The sequence below is a fragment of the Musca autumnalis genome, unplaced genomic scaffold, assembly GCF_047663935.1.
Source record: "Musca autumnalis isolate F117 unplaced genomic scaffold, ASM4766393v1 scaffold_4, whole genome shotgun sequence".
Classification (NCBI taxonomy): Eukaryota; Metazoa; Arthropoda; class Insecta; order Diptera; family Muscidae; genus Musca; species Musca autumnalis.
In genome coordinates, this window is record NW_027411977.1 from 155,704,178 (window position 1) to 155,721,934 (window position 17,757).

Here is a 17,757-nt window from a genome sequence, read left to right on the forward strand (position 1 = left end):
ATGAATTTACTAAACTACGCAAGATCACTAAAATCAATTGGATACAACAAAGTGTACTCACATTCTGGAAGAATTTTTGCTAAAAAGAACGATATAACAAGGCCAAATCTAATTAAAACCGAGAAAGACGTCCATGATATTCTTTTAGAAGCTACAACGAATAAGTATCAAAGCAGAAGACAATCTCAAAGGCCTGTAACCCCATTAAATGATTCTGATGACTCGGAGGATGAAATTGAGTCTCATTTTATATCACCCTCAAATGCAGATAACTAAAATAATATATACATTTTTTCTGTCTTTTTTTTAAACTGAATTATTTTATTTTCACACAACAATGTCTTATACTAATAAATATTTTTCAAACTTAAAAACTTTTATCGGTTATCTTTTAAATTTTGAAAGTAAATTTCTTAATATATTATCTGTAAACATGCGAAGCATTTCATCTAAAAACAAGTTTAATGAATTTAAACTAATGATTTCAAAATTTGAGATTTTAACGAATATTATTGCTGTTCAGGAGACATGGATTCAAAGTAATATGTATAAAAGAAATTTATCATATTCCTGCATATAATACTGTTCATTGCTGCAGGAATGATGCATATGGTGGTACATCATTTTTCATTAGAAACAACTATGAATACGTAATTGAGTACTGTGAAAGCAAGAACTTTTTTGATATAATAACTATTTTAATAAATAATTTCAAAATAAGTGGAAAACCTGGTAAAATTACCAGCTTTTACCGTTCTCAAAAATGCGATCTTACTACTTTTTATAAAACCATTGAAGAAAAGTTACAAAACATTGGCATTTCTCCGCGTATTGTTGTTGGCGATTCAAACACAGACTTGCTAGACATTGCATGTTCTTCTGATTTTTTAAATTTGTTTTCACATTTTAACTACAGAAGTTGCCATTCTTTGATTACTCGCCCATCCAGCGCGAAATCGATAGATAATATTTTTAGTAATATTCAAAATACTATCGTCGTGGACTCAATTGAATGTAATTTAACAGATCACAATATAGTCTCATGCAAAATTTTTTGTAATGAAGAAAATAATGATTATACTCCCAAAATATAACGTCATTATAATTGACTTAAAGAAACTATTTGTGAAACCTACAGTTGTATGGTAATTGTTGTGTATTTTGAAATAAAAAGAAGCACGCGATGAATAAGATTTAATTCAATAATTCTTTATTAAATACTTAACACAACAAATCTTAATGTTAATCAAAAATGGAGGTTGAACGGTTTGTACTGGTTGATAGTTAGAATGGCAGTGAGTTATGCTAACAATAACTAGAAAGCAAAAAGCTGTTACTTGAAAGTAACGATTAACGATTTAGTACAAAAGATACATTTGCATTGAGTAGAAAATATTAACAGTACAGGGTTGCCATCAAATATTAATATATATTGAAATACACCACAATCTCCCAGGCTAAAATTGGACATGGTCTGACAAATGAGCAGGAGGTCTTCTTATCCGATTCGAACGCCTTAACGCTGTTGGTGTTTCTGGTGTAGACACTTGTGGTTGAGTAACGACTGGATTGTCGACTGGATTCGCAATTGTCTGTTCAATTCTGATTTCATCAAAGGCAGGTTTCTTTTTCGGTTGCACATCCTCAGCGAATGTAACAGATTTTTGTGGCTTTGGCACCTCGGATTTGTAAAGTTGATTAATATGACGTTTCAGCTCGTATCCATTATCAAGCTTAATTTGATAATGTAAATTTCCAAATTTACGTATGACAACTCCAAACTTCCACGTAGGCTTATTTCTGTCGTACCAACGGACCTGTACCCTCTCTCCCAGGCTTAACTGGCGTACTTTAAACCGAGTTGGAGAATCTGAACGCTGCTTCGTTGGGCGAATTGCATCCAATTTAATTCTTAAAACACGACCAAGATACATTTCTGCGGGGCTCTTCCCGTTTGCTAATGGCGTTGCTCTGTAACGTAAAACAATATCTTGAACTTTTTCACAAACGTTACCTTTTTCACCTTCCATTGCCTTGAGCTTGCACTTTAATGTTTGAATGTACCTTTCGGCTAACCCATTTGTGGCTGGATGACCTGGGGCGATAAACTTTTGAATTATTCCATTTTCCATACAAAAACGTTTAAAATGGCTGCTTTGAAAAATTGTGGCGTTGTCGGAAACCAAGATTTGAGGAAGACCATGAGTCGAAAAAATGTTTTGAAGTAGAAGTATAGTTTTTTCAGTGGTTGGGGCCTCTCGAATCACTCGAACTTCTGGCCATTTTGATTTTGCGTCCACCAACACGAAAAAATAATGATTTTGAAATGGTCCTGCGTAGTCGATATGGACCCTTTGAAAATTTCCACTTGGTTCTTCCCATTGGTGTGTTATTACTTTCGTAGGATTTTTCCTCACCTGTGCGCAATTTTGGCAGGCTCTTACCAAATGTTCAATGTCGGAATCTATGTTTTTCCAGTAACAAAATCTTCGTGCTAACTGCTTCATTTTGACAACGCCGCTGTGTGTATGATGTAGTTCATTGAGAATATACGGACGTAGGTTTAGAGGGATGACCACCCGATCGCCACGAAATATAACTCCATCTTGCAAAGAATAGCTTGGATCCAAGTTTTTCCCGCTCAGAAGGTCTATTTTCAAAGTTGCTAATTCGGGATCCCTTTCCGTCTCCTTTGCTATTGTTGCAGCGGTAACCGTTGATGACGATATTTGATTGATGATTTGATCTTGAATGTTTTTGACTTCTTCGTCCAAAAAATGTTGAAATTTGATATTAGCCTCCATTGGAGCTCTGGACAAACAATCTGCATTTGAATTGTCGATGCCTCTACGATGGACAACTTTGTAATTAAAATTTTGTAGAAAAGACGCATACCTGAGTAATCTTGCTGACGTCATCGCTGGTGTCTTTGCACTTTGGTGAAAAATTCTTGAAAGTGGACGGTTGTCCGTAATAAGGGTGAATTCTCTTCCCATTAAATACGTAAAAAACTTGTCAACAGCATACACAATAGCCAACGCCTCACGGTCCAATTGACTGTAATTTTGTTCTGCCTTTGTTAAGGCTCTGGATGCAAATGCTACGGGGCGCTCTACTCCGTTTATAATATGAGATAAAACAGCACCAATACCTGTGGGACTTGCGTCACAAGCCAAGGTCACAGGTAAGGTTTCGTTGTAGGGTGTAAGTACCCTATCAGCAACAATTTCTTTTTTGAGATTTTTGAAAGCGTTTTCACAATTTGATGTCCACACAAACTTTTTCCCCTCTTCTAACAATTGTCGCAACGGATGTGTTAAAGTTGATGCATTCGGAATGAACCTTGAATAATATGTAATCATGCCAAGAAATGTTCGCACCTCATTAACGTTCTGTGGTCTTGGCAAATTTATTATGGCTTCGATTTTACTTGGGCACTTTGATATTTTGTTGTGGCTGACAATATATCCTAAATACTGCAGCTCGGTTTTGAAAAATTCGCACTTATTTTTGTTGACGTGTAGTTGATTTGCTTTTAAAACTTCCAAACATTTGATTAATCGCGTCTCGCATTCGTATATTGTACCACCATGTATAATAATGTCGTCGAAATACGATATTGTGCCGTCAAGGCCTTGTAAAATTTGATCCAAAATCCGATTGAATTCACTTGGTGCAGTTTTTATACCAAAAGACAATCTATTCATTCGATATACACCTCTATGTGTCGAAATTGTTTGTATATCCCTGCTCTCTTCATCCACTCTCACATGTAAGTACGCTTTGTATAGGTCGAGCTTGCAAAAATACGTTGAATTTTTAAGTGTATTGAAAATTTCATCAATTCTTTTGATTGGGTAGTGTGCAGGTTCCAATTGTGGATTTACACCAATTTTGTAATCTACACACAAACGCACATTACCATCTGACTTCGGAATGACGACCAACGGCGATCCCCAATTGCTGGTATTTATTTTTGAAATTATTCCATCTCGCTCTAAGCTGTCCAATTCACGCTCCACCTTTTCTCGCAGAGCAAAAGGAACTTGCCTCTCACGCACAAACATTGGCTTTGCCCCTTTCTGCAACTTCAAGCAGCACATAGCATCAGGTATACAGCCAACTTGTTGCTTGAAAATTTCTGGATAATTTTTAAGAATTTCTTCCACTGGTCGCACCTCGAAAATTGCACCATGCTCACCTTTTTCACATTCTAAATCGACATCCGTTAGATTTATATGTAAATGACGTATCCACACTCTACCCAGCAGCGCAGAATGTTTTGAATTTACTATGTACATCTCTTCTGTTGATGTTTTGTTTTTATATTTGACTTCCACATCAACGACACCAACTGGAACAAAAACATCTCCGGTATATGACCGAAATGCCATATCTGCTTTTCTCACAGGGTTTTTTAATTGCAATTTATCGTATTCGTTTTGAGGGATTAACGTAAATCCAGCACCAGAATCAATTTCGAACTTTTGCACTTTTCCTTCTATTTGTATTTTTGCATAAAATTTTTGTGTATCCCTTTTTGACATTTGTTGATTGTTTTGATAAATATCGATAATTTTGTTTATGCCAAAATAATCGTTTATGGGGTATGTTCCGTGAGATCCACTTGAACTGCCTTGAGAGTCAAACAGCTGATTGCACTGATCGACTGTGTGTGTGTGTGTGTGTTTACCAGTTGTTGATTTCTTTTGCCTCATCTTCATTTGTATACATACTTGTCGTACGTGACCACTTTTCCCACATTCACGACACTTTAACATTGATTTTTTTACTTTGCATTCATTTGCAATATGATTTGAACGACCGCAACGCAGACACATCCCTTCCAAGCCTAATTCGCCGTAGTTTATTCTCGTTGCTGATTTCGAACGGTGTTGACTGCGACTTCGATTTTTCTTTTGTCGGCTTTGATGAAGTTGATTAATTTCTGTTGATGATGGGGTATTATGCGAAATAGCCTGGCTGTCAAGTTTTGCCGCTTCCATTGTTGTTGCTTTATCTACTATTTCTTTAAACGATGCATTCGGCGTTTGTAGTAGCTGCTCACGTATATGTGTATCTCGCAAGCCTCTTATAAATTGAGAGCGCAAAAATATCTCCGCCACAGATTTTTTGCATTCACACTCAAACTTACATGAATTTGAACGTTGTTGTAGAACTGCTACAAATTCAGATATGTTTTGGTTCTCATTTTGAACTTCACAAAGGAATCTATGTTGTTCAACCAAAACATTCTTTTTCGGACAAAAATGTGTGCTTAGAAGTTGAATTATGTCATCATAACTTAAATCACTTATGTTTCTTGGGGCTGCTAATGTTGCTAGCGTTGAATATATTGATGACCCAATGTATTGCAACAACAATTTAGCACTAGTTATTTTATCGTCGAATACACCTTTTAACTGCAGATGCAATTCTAAACGCTCTTTATACGTTTTGAAGCTTTCTTTTGTAGGTTCAAATTGATCGTAGTTTGTAATAATGTTGACACTGGTAGACGTTTTGGACGACGCTTGTTGGTTCTTCATAGCTGTTGCCATTGTATTAATGGCTTCTAGAAGTTGCGCCAATTGAGCTGACTCCATTTTGCGTTGCAAACGTTGAAGAAATTTATTGAATTTATGCACAGATTCTTATTCAAAGTTTATTGAAATTGACTTTACACTCGTCGCCAATCTTTGTTGTGTATTTTGAAATAAAAAGAAGCACGCGATGAATAAGATTTAATTCAATAATTCTTTATTAAATACTTAACACAACAAATCTTAATGTTAATCAAAAATGGAGGTTGAACGGTTTGTACTGGTTGATAGTTAGAATGGCAGTGAGTTATGCTAACAATAACTAGAAAGCAAAAAGCTGTTACTTGAAAGTAACGATTAACGATTTAGTACAAAAGATACATTTGCATTGAGTAGAAAATATTAACAGTACAGGGTTGCCATCAAATATTAATATATATTGAAATACACCACAGTAATGCAAACTCTGATATGTCACAGTTGATAAATATATTTTCTGAAAGTATTAAGCAATCTACTACTGAAAAAGAAGAGATAATACCAATTAAACGTTTAATGACACCATGGGTTAATGATAATTTGTTTGCACTAATGACATGGAAGAAAAAGTTATTAGTAAAACGAAGAAAGAAAGGTCGAGACGTTGGTATCCAAAATATACTAAAAAATTTAAGTAAGGTTATAAAAATAGCAACAAGAATTTGCATGAATCCTTTTTACAAATCAAATCTGGAGGCGCTTCAACAAAATCCTAAAAAATGTTGGAAACTTCTAAATGAACATTTAGGCAGGTTTACGCGTTCAGAAATACAATTAAGAAGCAACAATGGAGTACATTGTTCAGTACTACGGAGTCATAGGGAATTCTCTCAAATTAATTAAAAGGAAGCAGTATGCACAGGTAGGGAAAATGTGTAGCACCAATGAAAATATCATGTGCGGAGTGCCTCAGGGCAGTAAGCTAGGACCTTTGTTATTTACGCTTTATCTGAATGATATATCGAATCTTAATCTTATTCGCATGAGGTCATATTAAAAGCACAGATAGAAAATGACGCTTTAGCAATTCAGGAATTTACTAGAATCAATGGATTAGTATTAAATTCAGAAAAAAACTAAAATTATTCGGTTTCGTCCTCACATCAGCGGAGGGAAAGACTTCAATGTAGCTATTTGCGGTAGAAATATCACAGAGAGCACTTGTCTGAAATATTTAGAGGTAGTTTACACCATCTATCAATGTCATATGACACGAAAAAAAACCATTCCATATCTACCCACGGAGGCAATTTAGAGACGTAGTTTTTTTAAATTTTTGCTGATGTGGGCCCACAGAGTAAATGGCGTAAGGAAAATCTCCAATATTGCAAATATTAGCGAATACATAACGATGGAAAATTCCATGTCATATGACATTTACATATAGTGTAAACTACCCCTTAGGTATAAATTTCCAAAATAACTTGCTATATAATAGTAGGTTTATATATAACCGGATTTAACAAATCCGCTGGGTTTCAAATGTCAATTCCTTTGCGTATACGTTAAATAAATCCTGAATAAGAAGGTTAACCTTTCAAAAGGCTATAATATAAACATGGCCTAATACTCTTATTCAGCTACTTGTCAATGATATATGGGTTAAAAAAGAATATTGACTTTAAATCCTTGCAACGAACACAAAACAGGGCTCTTCGAATTGTTTATAACCTCTTACAAACATTTTCTACAGTATTGTTGTTTAAAAACGTATCCAAGCCTATATATGGCCTATATAAACTGCAAATTTTAATGTACATGTTCAAATCGCTCAACAATATTGATTACCATGTAATAACTTTTTCTAAAAATCAAACTAGTATTAATACAAGAAAAAGTAATCTTCGCATTAAAGGTGCAGATTGGAAACCACAAAACAACGAATTGATTATGCAGGCTGCTCGGAATATAACCATCTCCCCCGAAACAACCAAAATATATCGTCAATCTCCGTATTTATATCGAATCTAAAGAAATATCTTATTGATAACATAGAAATGCTTCTATTTTAAAATTTTTGTTTTCCATTTATCAATCACTTTTACTCTTATGGGAATTGAAATTAATGCAATGTAAACCTGATCATTTCGGCCCTAAAATGTCCATGTGGCGCTGGGGCGGGCAAATAAAATAATCTGAATTGTTTCTAATTATGATATTAAAAATAAAAAAAAATAAAAATCATAATGATGAAGTTGTTTTTTGCGTCGACTATAGAAGTAACATCAGCTCCCTACAGTGACGCGTGGATTGCAGACTCAGGCGCTACAGAACATATGACACCAAGAAGAGAGTGGTTCTCAGAGTTAAAGCCGTTAACAGAAAATCGGGTTGTTTATATTGCAAATAATGAGAGATTGTTAATTAAAGGTATGGTACAACAACAAATGGATACCACGAATTCCCACTAATGTACAATACGTCCCACAATTAAAACAAAACTTATTCTCAACTGGATCAACAACATCAAAAGGGCTCTCAATGGTAACAGAATCCTCACATTGTATTTTGAGAGACAAAAACAACAATCTATTAGCGACTGGTGTACGTAACTCTAAAAATCGAGACAGAATGCTGTTTCAAGTAACAAATAATTTTATTGCAAATTCCACTAAATGGGATTCCCTTCAACAGTGGCATTGTCGGCTCGGACATACATATTAACACTGCCACCATCAAAACAATGTGCGACAAAAAACTGGCTGATGGATTAGAATTAAAAGACAAATGCGAATTCTTTTCTGAAGGTTGCCAAAGAGGTGAAATGCATCGTCGGTCAAAGTGATGCAGCTAAATCCGAATATTTCCATATGGACTTGTGTGGCTCCATGCATGAGACTGGGAGTGGAGGCGTTCGTTATTTCATGTTGCTTAAAGACGAAAGCACATATTTCAGGTATGTTTACTTTAAAACAAAAAAAAAAAAAAAAAAAAAAAAACCTGAAGTGCATAACAAATTGAAATCTTTCATTTCTATAGTACGCAACATGACTGGCGAACGGGTGAAATACAAGCGGTGTGACAACGGCACGGAGTTTATGAAAAAAGAGGTTGTCGAGCTCCTGTCAAATAATGGAATTGTTTTGGAAAAGGTTCCCCCTACACTCCTCAACAAAACGGATTGATTGAAAGGTATAACAGGACGGTTCAAGATTCAACTGGCGAGTAACTTATATAAATATCTATGGCCAGAGGTGGTGAGAACAGCTATTTACATTCTCAATAGATCGACATCAACAAAACATGCAAAAACACCATTTGAGTGTTGGCTTGACAAGAAACCAAATTTAGGTCATATTACGATTTTCGGCAGTGAGTGTATTATGGTGTACGAACCCAAACAGCTTGAAAGAAGGAAGTGGGATGCCAAAGCCAAGAAGATGTTTTTAGTTGGTTATGAACCAACTGCTAAAAATGATCGTTTGTATGATCCCGACTCGAAAAAGGTGATTGTCAGTTGCGACGTTGTTTTCAATGAAAAGGCTGTAAGAATTAGTTCGATCACTAAGTATGAAGATGAATCAAACCATGACCATGCAGAAGAGCAAAGCAGTGAGTTGGACATTTCAACTTTCAAAGACCAATTGTTAAACACGCCTAAGAGTTCGATGAAGAAGGAACCATCGACAATTGCGATTTGGCATAGATCACATGGGTTATGTAGCAACTATAGCTGAACCCGACACTTGCGAAGAGGATGTAAACCATTGGTGCTCGCTTCCTTACGGTAGCGTAAAAACAAACCACACGTATTCTCTCTTTATTTCTGATTTGCCATTGCTTTGCAATGGGGAGAGTGTCTTACCACTACTAATACACCAACTATTCTGAGCACCCCTGATGTAAACTCACAGTATTCACAACAATGGATAACAGCCATCGAAGAATAGATTAACTCACTTGAAGAGAACCATACATGGAAATTGGTAGCAAAACCCAGCAAATTCAATATGAAACAATCGTCAGCTGATCCATGCGTGTTCTATGGAACATAGAAAATACAAAATTATTTTTTTGTTGTATGTTGACGATGGATTTATAATGTGAAATTCAAAGAACATATTGACATTATTTCTTGATGATTTAGCCAAAACATTTCGGATCACATATGGCGAACACGACTACTATGTGGAATTGAAATACATCGTGATAGAGAAAACAAGTCAATTAAAATCAATCAACGAGCATATATTCAAAAAATACTTAGAAAGTTTAATATGGATCAGATGCCTGCGTTGAATCAACGCAACTATGTAGTGTATCGCATAATTTCGTAAACAAATCCTTCATTTTACCAAAAATCAGCATACGCCAATGACTACCACAAGAATGCATTTCTTATCTCAAACAATCGGTTTGATTCATTCATAAATGTGTGTGATCTACGAACTACTAATGAATTAATGTTAATGTACAAACAAACACCACATGAAGAGAGAGTAGTAATCCTACAAGGCATAAAGTATGAGAGAACTGAAAACAAAAACAACACAGTTGTCTAAACATAGCTGTCTACAAATATGGGGAATTTATGAGAGAGGTGTGTTGTTGTGTTATACAAAGGCTGTGTTAGCTAAACAGAGTATGAGTTTGTTTTGGTGTTACGACAACGTACATAGGCGGACATAACTGTGATTCATTTGATGCGTTTAGATTTTTTATGTGTTTTCGATTGTTTTTCTTTTCGCAGTTGTATGCATAAAGTATACTCGAAACGAAGTCAACACGAACAATTCAAGCAAGAGGTAGTAATTTGTACGAAGCAGTAAAGTCTTTACATACAATGCGTTAAATATGAATCAGCAATGTTTGTGTTTGACTTTCAACAGAATATTGATTACATTCTAACACAAAAAAGAGAGTGGTGGTGCGTACTAGTATCGCTTTTTCTAGTGTCTACCGCAATTCATAAAATTGGCACCGGTTGCTGGTCACTGATAATGATACTGCTAATAATAATCAACACCAGCTGAGAGCAATATATTTTTAACCAAATATGTTGATGAAGAAGACGAAAAATATTCCTTCAGACAAGCAGTTGGGTCGCATAATTTTGCTGCTATTGTATCCAGACCCGATATTTCGTACGCTGGAGAAGTTAGCAAATTTACAGAAAATCCAAATAGTTGTCACGTGAATGCTCTAAAACGAATATTTCACTAACTAAAATCAACTATTGATTATTGTGTAGAGTACAAATCCTCTGATGTTTTTAAATTTTATGATACACGATGCAGATATTGCTCGTGATGTGGATTCAAGTTTATCTACAACTGGTTAAGTATTATTGGTAAACGAATGTGATATTACTTGGAGAAGTCATCGTCAGAAGACAGTTGAGTCATCGACAACGGAAGCCGAATGTATGGCAGCATGTGAAGGTGCAAAGGAGGCAATTTGGCTTCAACCATTACTTGCCGATATGGGATGTTGTCAAATCTCACCAGCTGTCATCCATATATGTATATAGATAACCAAGGTGCACTTCGTCTTCTTTAAAAACTAGAAATGCATTATAGTACAAAACATATAGACATACGATTACAATTCATACGTGAGCTTAAAAATAACAAAACTATAGGATTTAGATACATTAACACACAATTGCAACGTGCTGATATTCTTACAAAAACGTTAGTTGCTCAACAATTTTAAATAATATAGAATATGTATGTTGGAATTAAAACAATGAGTGAGAGTGTTAAAAGGTAGCATTGTTTAGTTACAGCACTGTAATCTTGTATTTATTGTCTATTTCTTCGTCAAATAATAAACCACTTGCCACTCTTTGATTGGTCGTTGCATTCGGCAATTTGTTTATGTTAACCCTCTCATCCCCAAAATTTTTTCCTTGTGTTAATAAGTATTTTGAAAACACACGATTAAAGTATATGTCAAAACAAAGTTATAATATAAATTTCGGAGCGTTACTCCCCTTGTTTCGGAAGATACAGTACATTATTTCTGAAATTTATTTGGCTATTTTTTTGTGGAATTCTGTAAATAAAAATGTTTTAATCATTCAGGAGGGATCTTTTGGTCTTACTTTTGAAGAATCAAAACTAAAATTTAACATAAAGCTCATATAGTTTGATTTAGAAAAGTTTAGAATAATTTGGACTGTACACAACGAATTTTAATTTTCACTGAAGTTCTAGACTTCACACTGAATAATGCACCGTAGCTATGTTGATCGAGACACATCCGATATTTTTTTGTTGTAACAAGATTAAACAGCCACCTGAGTATATTTTGAGAAGAATTCAAAGCAGAATATGTAAAATAGCGGCACTTCGACGCTCATAAAGACAATGTTGCATATATGCAACACCGGGGATGAGAGGGTTAATGCACTTTTATAATACGGAGTTCTACGTATCTTTTTAACATGAATATTCTTCACTTCGTTTCTAACCTTTGCAAATACATGAAGTATAATATCAAAATAAAGAACCAACTGGTGTTTTATTTTAACAATAGCTCTTTTCCTTTACGTGCAAGAATCTTCAAGTTTTACAAATTTTTACTCGAAAAGCGTTCCTTTACTTCAGACACCATACAATTCATATGGAGCCAGATTACAACTTTTGCTACTTTTGCCGGTTTTACCACTTTCAAAAGTAAAGGAACAGACCAATTATTACACTTACTAGGCGTTTACACTAGACAGTTTGTCTTCAAATACAACTCTGATTTACTAACACATACATACATTTGTCGTTTGGCTACCAGCTGTCCATCATTCTTTCACAGACAGCCGGGTTAACAAAATTTTGAACTTTTTTGTAAAAATGTGTGAGATAATAATTGAAATGTGTTGAAAACAAAAGAACATGAACAAAAACAAAATATGTGAACGGAAAACAAAAGGAATTCGATGATTTTCATTCGTAATTTTACAACTGTTTTTGCAGTTGTCTGGACGCCTACGTCACAAAGGCAAGTTTTGGAATTTTGACAACCAATACATGAAGTCAACTGTCCTGTGATTTGTAAACGCAGGGTTGTGACAAGTGGCATTTCAGAATTTACACTCTTCTCTTGTACAGTATGCAAAGTCCATATTCATACACTCCTAAAAACTGAATATAATCGTTATTAATTACATATTTAATATGCAAATGTGAAACAATTGATGGGAATTACTATGAAGAGGAAAGATTTAAAAATATAAAAACTAATTTTTAATTTATTCCGTCATTTAGGTATAGATGACACCTATGTGGGTGGCAAAGTTTGAATTCGTATACCTAGAAGCCCTATTTATTTGTGTTACTTAAGAATGTTTTAAGCAAAGTACCACTAATTTTTGTTCATTTCGTCTATTGGAATGCTTGTGCTGTAGAAAAATGTAAAAATAACGAAGTTTTTATTAAAAATGTTGCATGAATATAAGGTCGGACGAACATTCGAAATACTTAAGAAAAATGTGATAGATATGATTAATAGCTAATAGCAGTTTCTGCAACAATATTTGAGGCCTTTCCAGCGTTTGGAAATGCAACGAAACGTAATCCGGTCTAGGGTATTATAAAGCCATTTTTGGTTTCACGCCGTAAAAATCGCAAGTTCCGTTTTATATTTGTATTGTATGTAATTTAATGTATTTAAGTTTTAGAATACGGTTTCGAAAATCATTTTATGTCGAAAACTGTGAGAAATTATGTGTAACAATTAAGCTATATAAGTCTTTATACTGTCTGCATCCGACTGAAATACTACGCTTACTATGAACCAGAGTTATGGATTAGAAAATTGCAAAATGACGGTTTTTACTTCTAGAGAATATTATTTCATTACCGAATAGTCCAAAATTAATACATCAATTTTAAAGGATTGGTAAAAGTTTCCCAGTAATGAACGTGGGGTAACCTATTGAAGAAATGCATTATTTTCGAGGAAATGTTCGTCCTTAATAATCTGTTATTCCTCGTTATTTCCGATATCTCTTTACATAATATGATTTTCAAAACTATATTCTAAAATTACAATAAATTTTAGACCAAATCGACGCCTCCAAACAATAGTATGCTAAGTCGACTTAGCATGTTTTCAAGTTCTTAAAATTTTTATATTTAACGTCCTTTAACTTAAATTCTGTCAAATTTTGGTAATGATCGCTCAATCCGAACAGAAGTTATAAACAAATATTGACTTAGCATAGTACTGAAGTTCAAAAAAATTTCCACACTTTGAGAGCTTCTCCTGCAAAACTCACTTTTTAGACTTAGCATACTATTATTTGGAGGTGTCGAAATATAAAACGAAACTTGTGATTTGTACGAAGTAGAAACCAGGGTTTCGGAGTCGAGCCATTTTTCATTTGACTCTGACCCCGGGCGACTCCGAGAGTAATTTCCTATACCACCGAAAATGAATAAAACATGCACCATTTTCAACTTTTTTTCTATATTTGGAGCATATATTCTTATATGTTGTTTTCCCTAAGGTATTTTGTAATGCATTTTCTATATTGATTTTGCTATATCTTACATCGAAAAGAAGCAAGAGAAAAAATGATTTCACAGACAGAGGGACATGACATTGAAATTAATATATCATCCTTGCCAAGGTGGACGGCGAATGAAGGAAATGCCAATAATTTAACATGGTAGGAGAGATCACCATGATGCCCAAGCATTTCTATGCATATTTTATCAACATTTTAACGCTTGTATAAGAGGTTCTGAAGTAGGCAGACTTTGTTCGGGAATATGAGATATGGGAACAAAATCTTCTTTGGATTGTTTAATACAAATACCAAAACTTGTAAATTTAAGTAAGTGTAATCCAGATCATAAGTATTGCATAAGGTAAACAATTCAAGTTACAAGAAAGTTTAAGAGGGGAGGAATAGTTTTACAGAAGGAAAAGGTTTTATTTTTGATGGTAGGCAGAATATTTGAAACATCGTTTACGCGTTCCGGTTGCGCTGTCCCAGCCACTTCAGATTTTTGATGATGTTGTAGATCACAGCAGGTTCCACAGTTGAGTAGAAAGTTAGACACGGTGGAAAGTGAGCACCTACTAACCTATGCCGTCTACCAGCCATTGCTGGACAACGACACAGGATGTGCTCGATCGTCTCTAACTCCTCCTCGTCCTCACAGAGTCTGCAGTAGTCAGTAACATCCTCATCAAATTTGATGGTATGTGCTCTGATATAGCAGTTTCCAGTAATGACTCCCGTCGTTACTCTAACTTCAGCTTTACTCAGGTTCAACAGAGAGTTCGTTCTTTTGACTGACAGAGACGGCCTCATGGATCTTGCCACAATGCACCTAGGTTCATTATGTCACAATTCACTGGCTCTTTCGTCGGAGAACGCTTCAAATTTTTGGAAGAAATGACAAATCGGTGGTTTGATGGAGTCAGCGATAGCTAGATCTGTAGACTGCGATCCTCGTCTAGCTAATTCATCTGCTCTTTCATTACCCAGATAGTCGCGGTGTCCTGGTACTTAGCATAGCCGAAAGCCGTTAGTTAGCGTTCCCAAGACTGATATACACTTAACGACGACACCGGATTTGATTTTGCCGGATTTGGTGGCTTTAAGAGCCGCTTGACTATCCACAAATATAGTCACCGGTTCAAAGATTAGTGCATCCAAACTGCCTGCGAAGATTTCAGCCTGGAAGACACTACAGTTGCTGTCTAGCCTGTGTACTCAAGAGATAGCCTTTCACAGTAGACGCCAGCTCCGGTACCTTCCTCCATATTGGAACCGTCTGTATAAAAAGCCAGACCGTCCAGAGGGGGGTTACTGCGGTTCCAGTCGTCTCTACTAGGTATAACGACGTCTATATCGGCAAATCTCAGGACTGGTGATATATAGCCGCTCAGTTTCCCGCGTGGGTTCACATTTATACCTGATTCGTTAAGGATACATCCATGCCCATAGGCACAACCGCGCCAGAGATCCTGTTCATGCAGCCGTAGAGCACTGCGAGTTGCCTGACACTTAATGCTGAGACTCAGTGGTTTTAAGTTCAGCATTGCGTTCAGAGCAGCCTGTGGTGTGCTCCTGGTGGCTCCAGTTATGAGAATCGCGGCAGCTCTTTGCACCTTGTCAAGCCTACTGGATGTCGATTTTTGGCGCAGTGAGTGCCACCAAACAAGAGAATCATATGATAAGATGGGTGTAACCACGGTGTTATACAACCAGTGTATAATCGATGGGTTTAGACCCCAACTTTTCCCAATAGAATTCTTACATGAATAAAGTGCAATCAATCCTCTCTTCGCCCGCTCCTCATCATTCCTGTTCCATCGCAAATGACAGTCCAGGATTGTGCCAAGGTACTTTGCCTCGGGCGAGAGCTGAAGCTGCACTCCTTCCAGTATTGGTGGTACAAATACGCCGAGCTTACGCCTTTTCGTGAACATTACCAGTTCTGTCTTGGTTGGGTTTACTCCAAGGCTATTGGCCTTAGCCCAGCGCGACAGCGTCGATAATGCTCCCTGCATAAGCTCCGAAGTGGTTGACGGAAACTTACCGGAAATCAGTAGTACTACGTCGTCCGCATAGGCAACAACTTTTATACCTTGATTGTCCAGATCAGTCAAAATATTGTTTATAACAAGTAGCCACAGTAACGAAGAGAGCACCCCTCCTTGGCGTGTGCCTCTAGTTACTGTTTTCCTAATTTTTTTCTCCCCAATGTTGGAGTTTATAATTCTGCTTTCTAGCATATTAATTATCCAACAAGTTAGAGGTTCGGGTGTGTTAACTTTCTTAAGTGAGAGTTTTATGGACTCAAGTTCTACGTTGTTAAAAGCTCCTTCTATGTCTAGAAAGGCAGCCAAGGTAAAGTTTGAGTTTTCCATACTCCTTTAAATGAAGCCATGATGAAAATTGAAGCATCGCCGGCGTTATACCGTCCGGTCCCGGTGACTTATACAGTCTGTCGCAAAAATTAGTATACACCGCTGAAACCAAAATGTATTAGGGATAAATATCACTATAACTTATTGAAAACAACAAACAATTAGTTTTATTTGATTGACAAGAAGGTTGTCTTCCGTAATAACAATTAAAAGTGCGCAATATTTGCATACATTAGCAAATGTGCGGTTCGAATCTCAAAAAGACCAAAATTTATGTCGCAAAAGTTAGTATACAACGGAGAATCCTCGTAGAACTGTGTAAAAAATTCTTGATATTTTTGAACAAAATGAAACTAAATCTGCACTTAAGATCATAAAGAGTATATTAATTGGTTTTAATGGCAGTTATAGTACTTATAGTGACATGTCCAACGTACACTGGATCGTAAAATCCACAAAAATTGGTCATCTACAAATACAACAACTGTAGCGACAAAATTCCGAGTGTTATGTCCTGTTTATGAATCCTAAAGCCATGAAATGCTCAAAAAAGCTCTAAAGTTTCAATATGGGGTGATCTTGATCGAGTTTCGACTTGTCCTGTTTGAAAAAACGGGAATATCTTGAAGGAAACCCATACTTTTGAGGCTATTGTCCTTTTGAAACATGTAATAATCCTTAATCCTTACACATAAGGACTTTCCTTTTGAGTTAACTTTCTCACAAATGTTGCCCCTTTTCATATTCCCACCAAAAGTAAATAGTAGGAGAACCTCAAGGTCCGTTGTAAGCCCTACAGTTATACCATCCTTCCGGCCTTTTAGCAGTATCGGGCATTCTTCTCGTGTCCCTAGTCTCTAATGTACTACTAATGCCTAATAAACTACTTCTAACTAATCCATATAGTTGTATTTTGGTCCTAAGTGAAGCGAACACAGCTTTTCAGAACGTTTTTGCACAATCCATGTGTTATAACAGCAGAGAAAGCTCTGTATTAAAATTTTAATTTTTGGTGGATTATCACTGTAGGGCTTACACCAGAACTTGAGGTTCTCCTACTCTTTATTTTTGGTGGGAATGTGAAAAGGGACGTAATTTGTGAGAAAATTAACCGAAAAGTAAAGTCATTATGTGTAGGGAATAAGGATTATTACATGTTTCAAAATGACAACGGCATCAAAAGTATGGATTTCCTTCAAGAAATTTCCGTTTTTTCAAAAAGGACAAGCCGAAACTCGATCAAGATCACCCCATATTGAAACTTTAGAGCGCTTCTGAGCATTTGATGGCTTTAAAATTCATAAACAGGACATAACACCCGGAATTTTGTCGCTACAGTTGTTGTATT

General features: G+C 35.9%; 1 protein-coding gene across 1 annotated transcript; it reads right to left on the minus strand.

The window, feature by feature from the left end:
• Positions 1-1,188: 1,188 nt before the first annotated feature.
• Positions 1,189-5,990, minus strand: LOC141401231 (uncharacterized). The gene is made up of 2 exons (XM_073981305.1): positions 4,737-5,990; positions 1,189-4,669 (listed from the first exon to the last, which is right to left on the minus strand). Exons 1-2 carry the CDS (start codon positions 5,604-5,606, stop codon positions 4,601-4,603), a joined length of 939 nt encoding a protein of 312 aa, XP_073837406.1. The 5' UTR covers positions 5,607-5,990; the 3' UTR covers positions 1,189-4,600.
• Between the last annotated feature and the right edge of the window lie 11,767 nt (positions 5,991-17,757).

What these genes read in the sequence shown, in the direction of transcription:
- LOC141401231 (XM_073981305.1), bottom strand. Translation starts at nt 5,606, where the DNA reads ATGGAGTCAGCTCAATTGGCGCAACTTCTAGAAGCCATTAATACAATG. An exon ending in AAAGTGGTCACGTACGACAA is followed by an intron (nt 4,670 to 4,736) that starts GTATGTATACAA and finishes ACACACACACAG; the next exon opens with TCGATCAGTGCAATCAGCTG.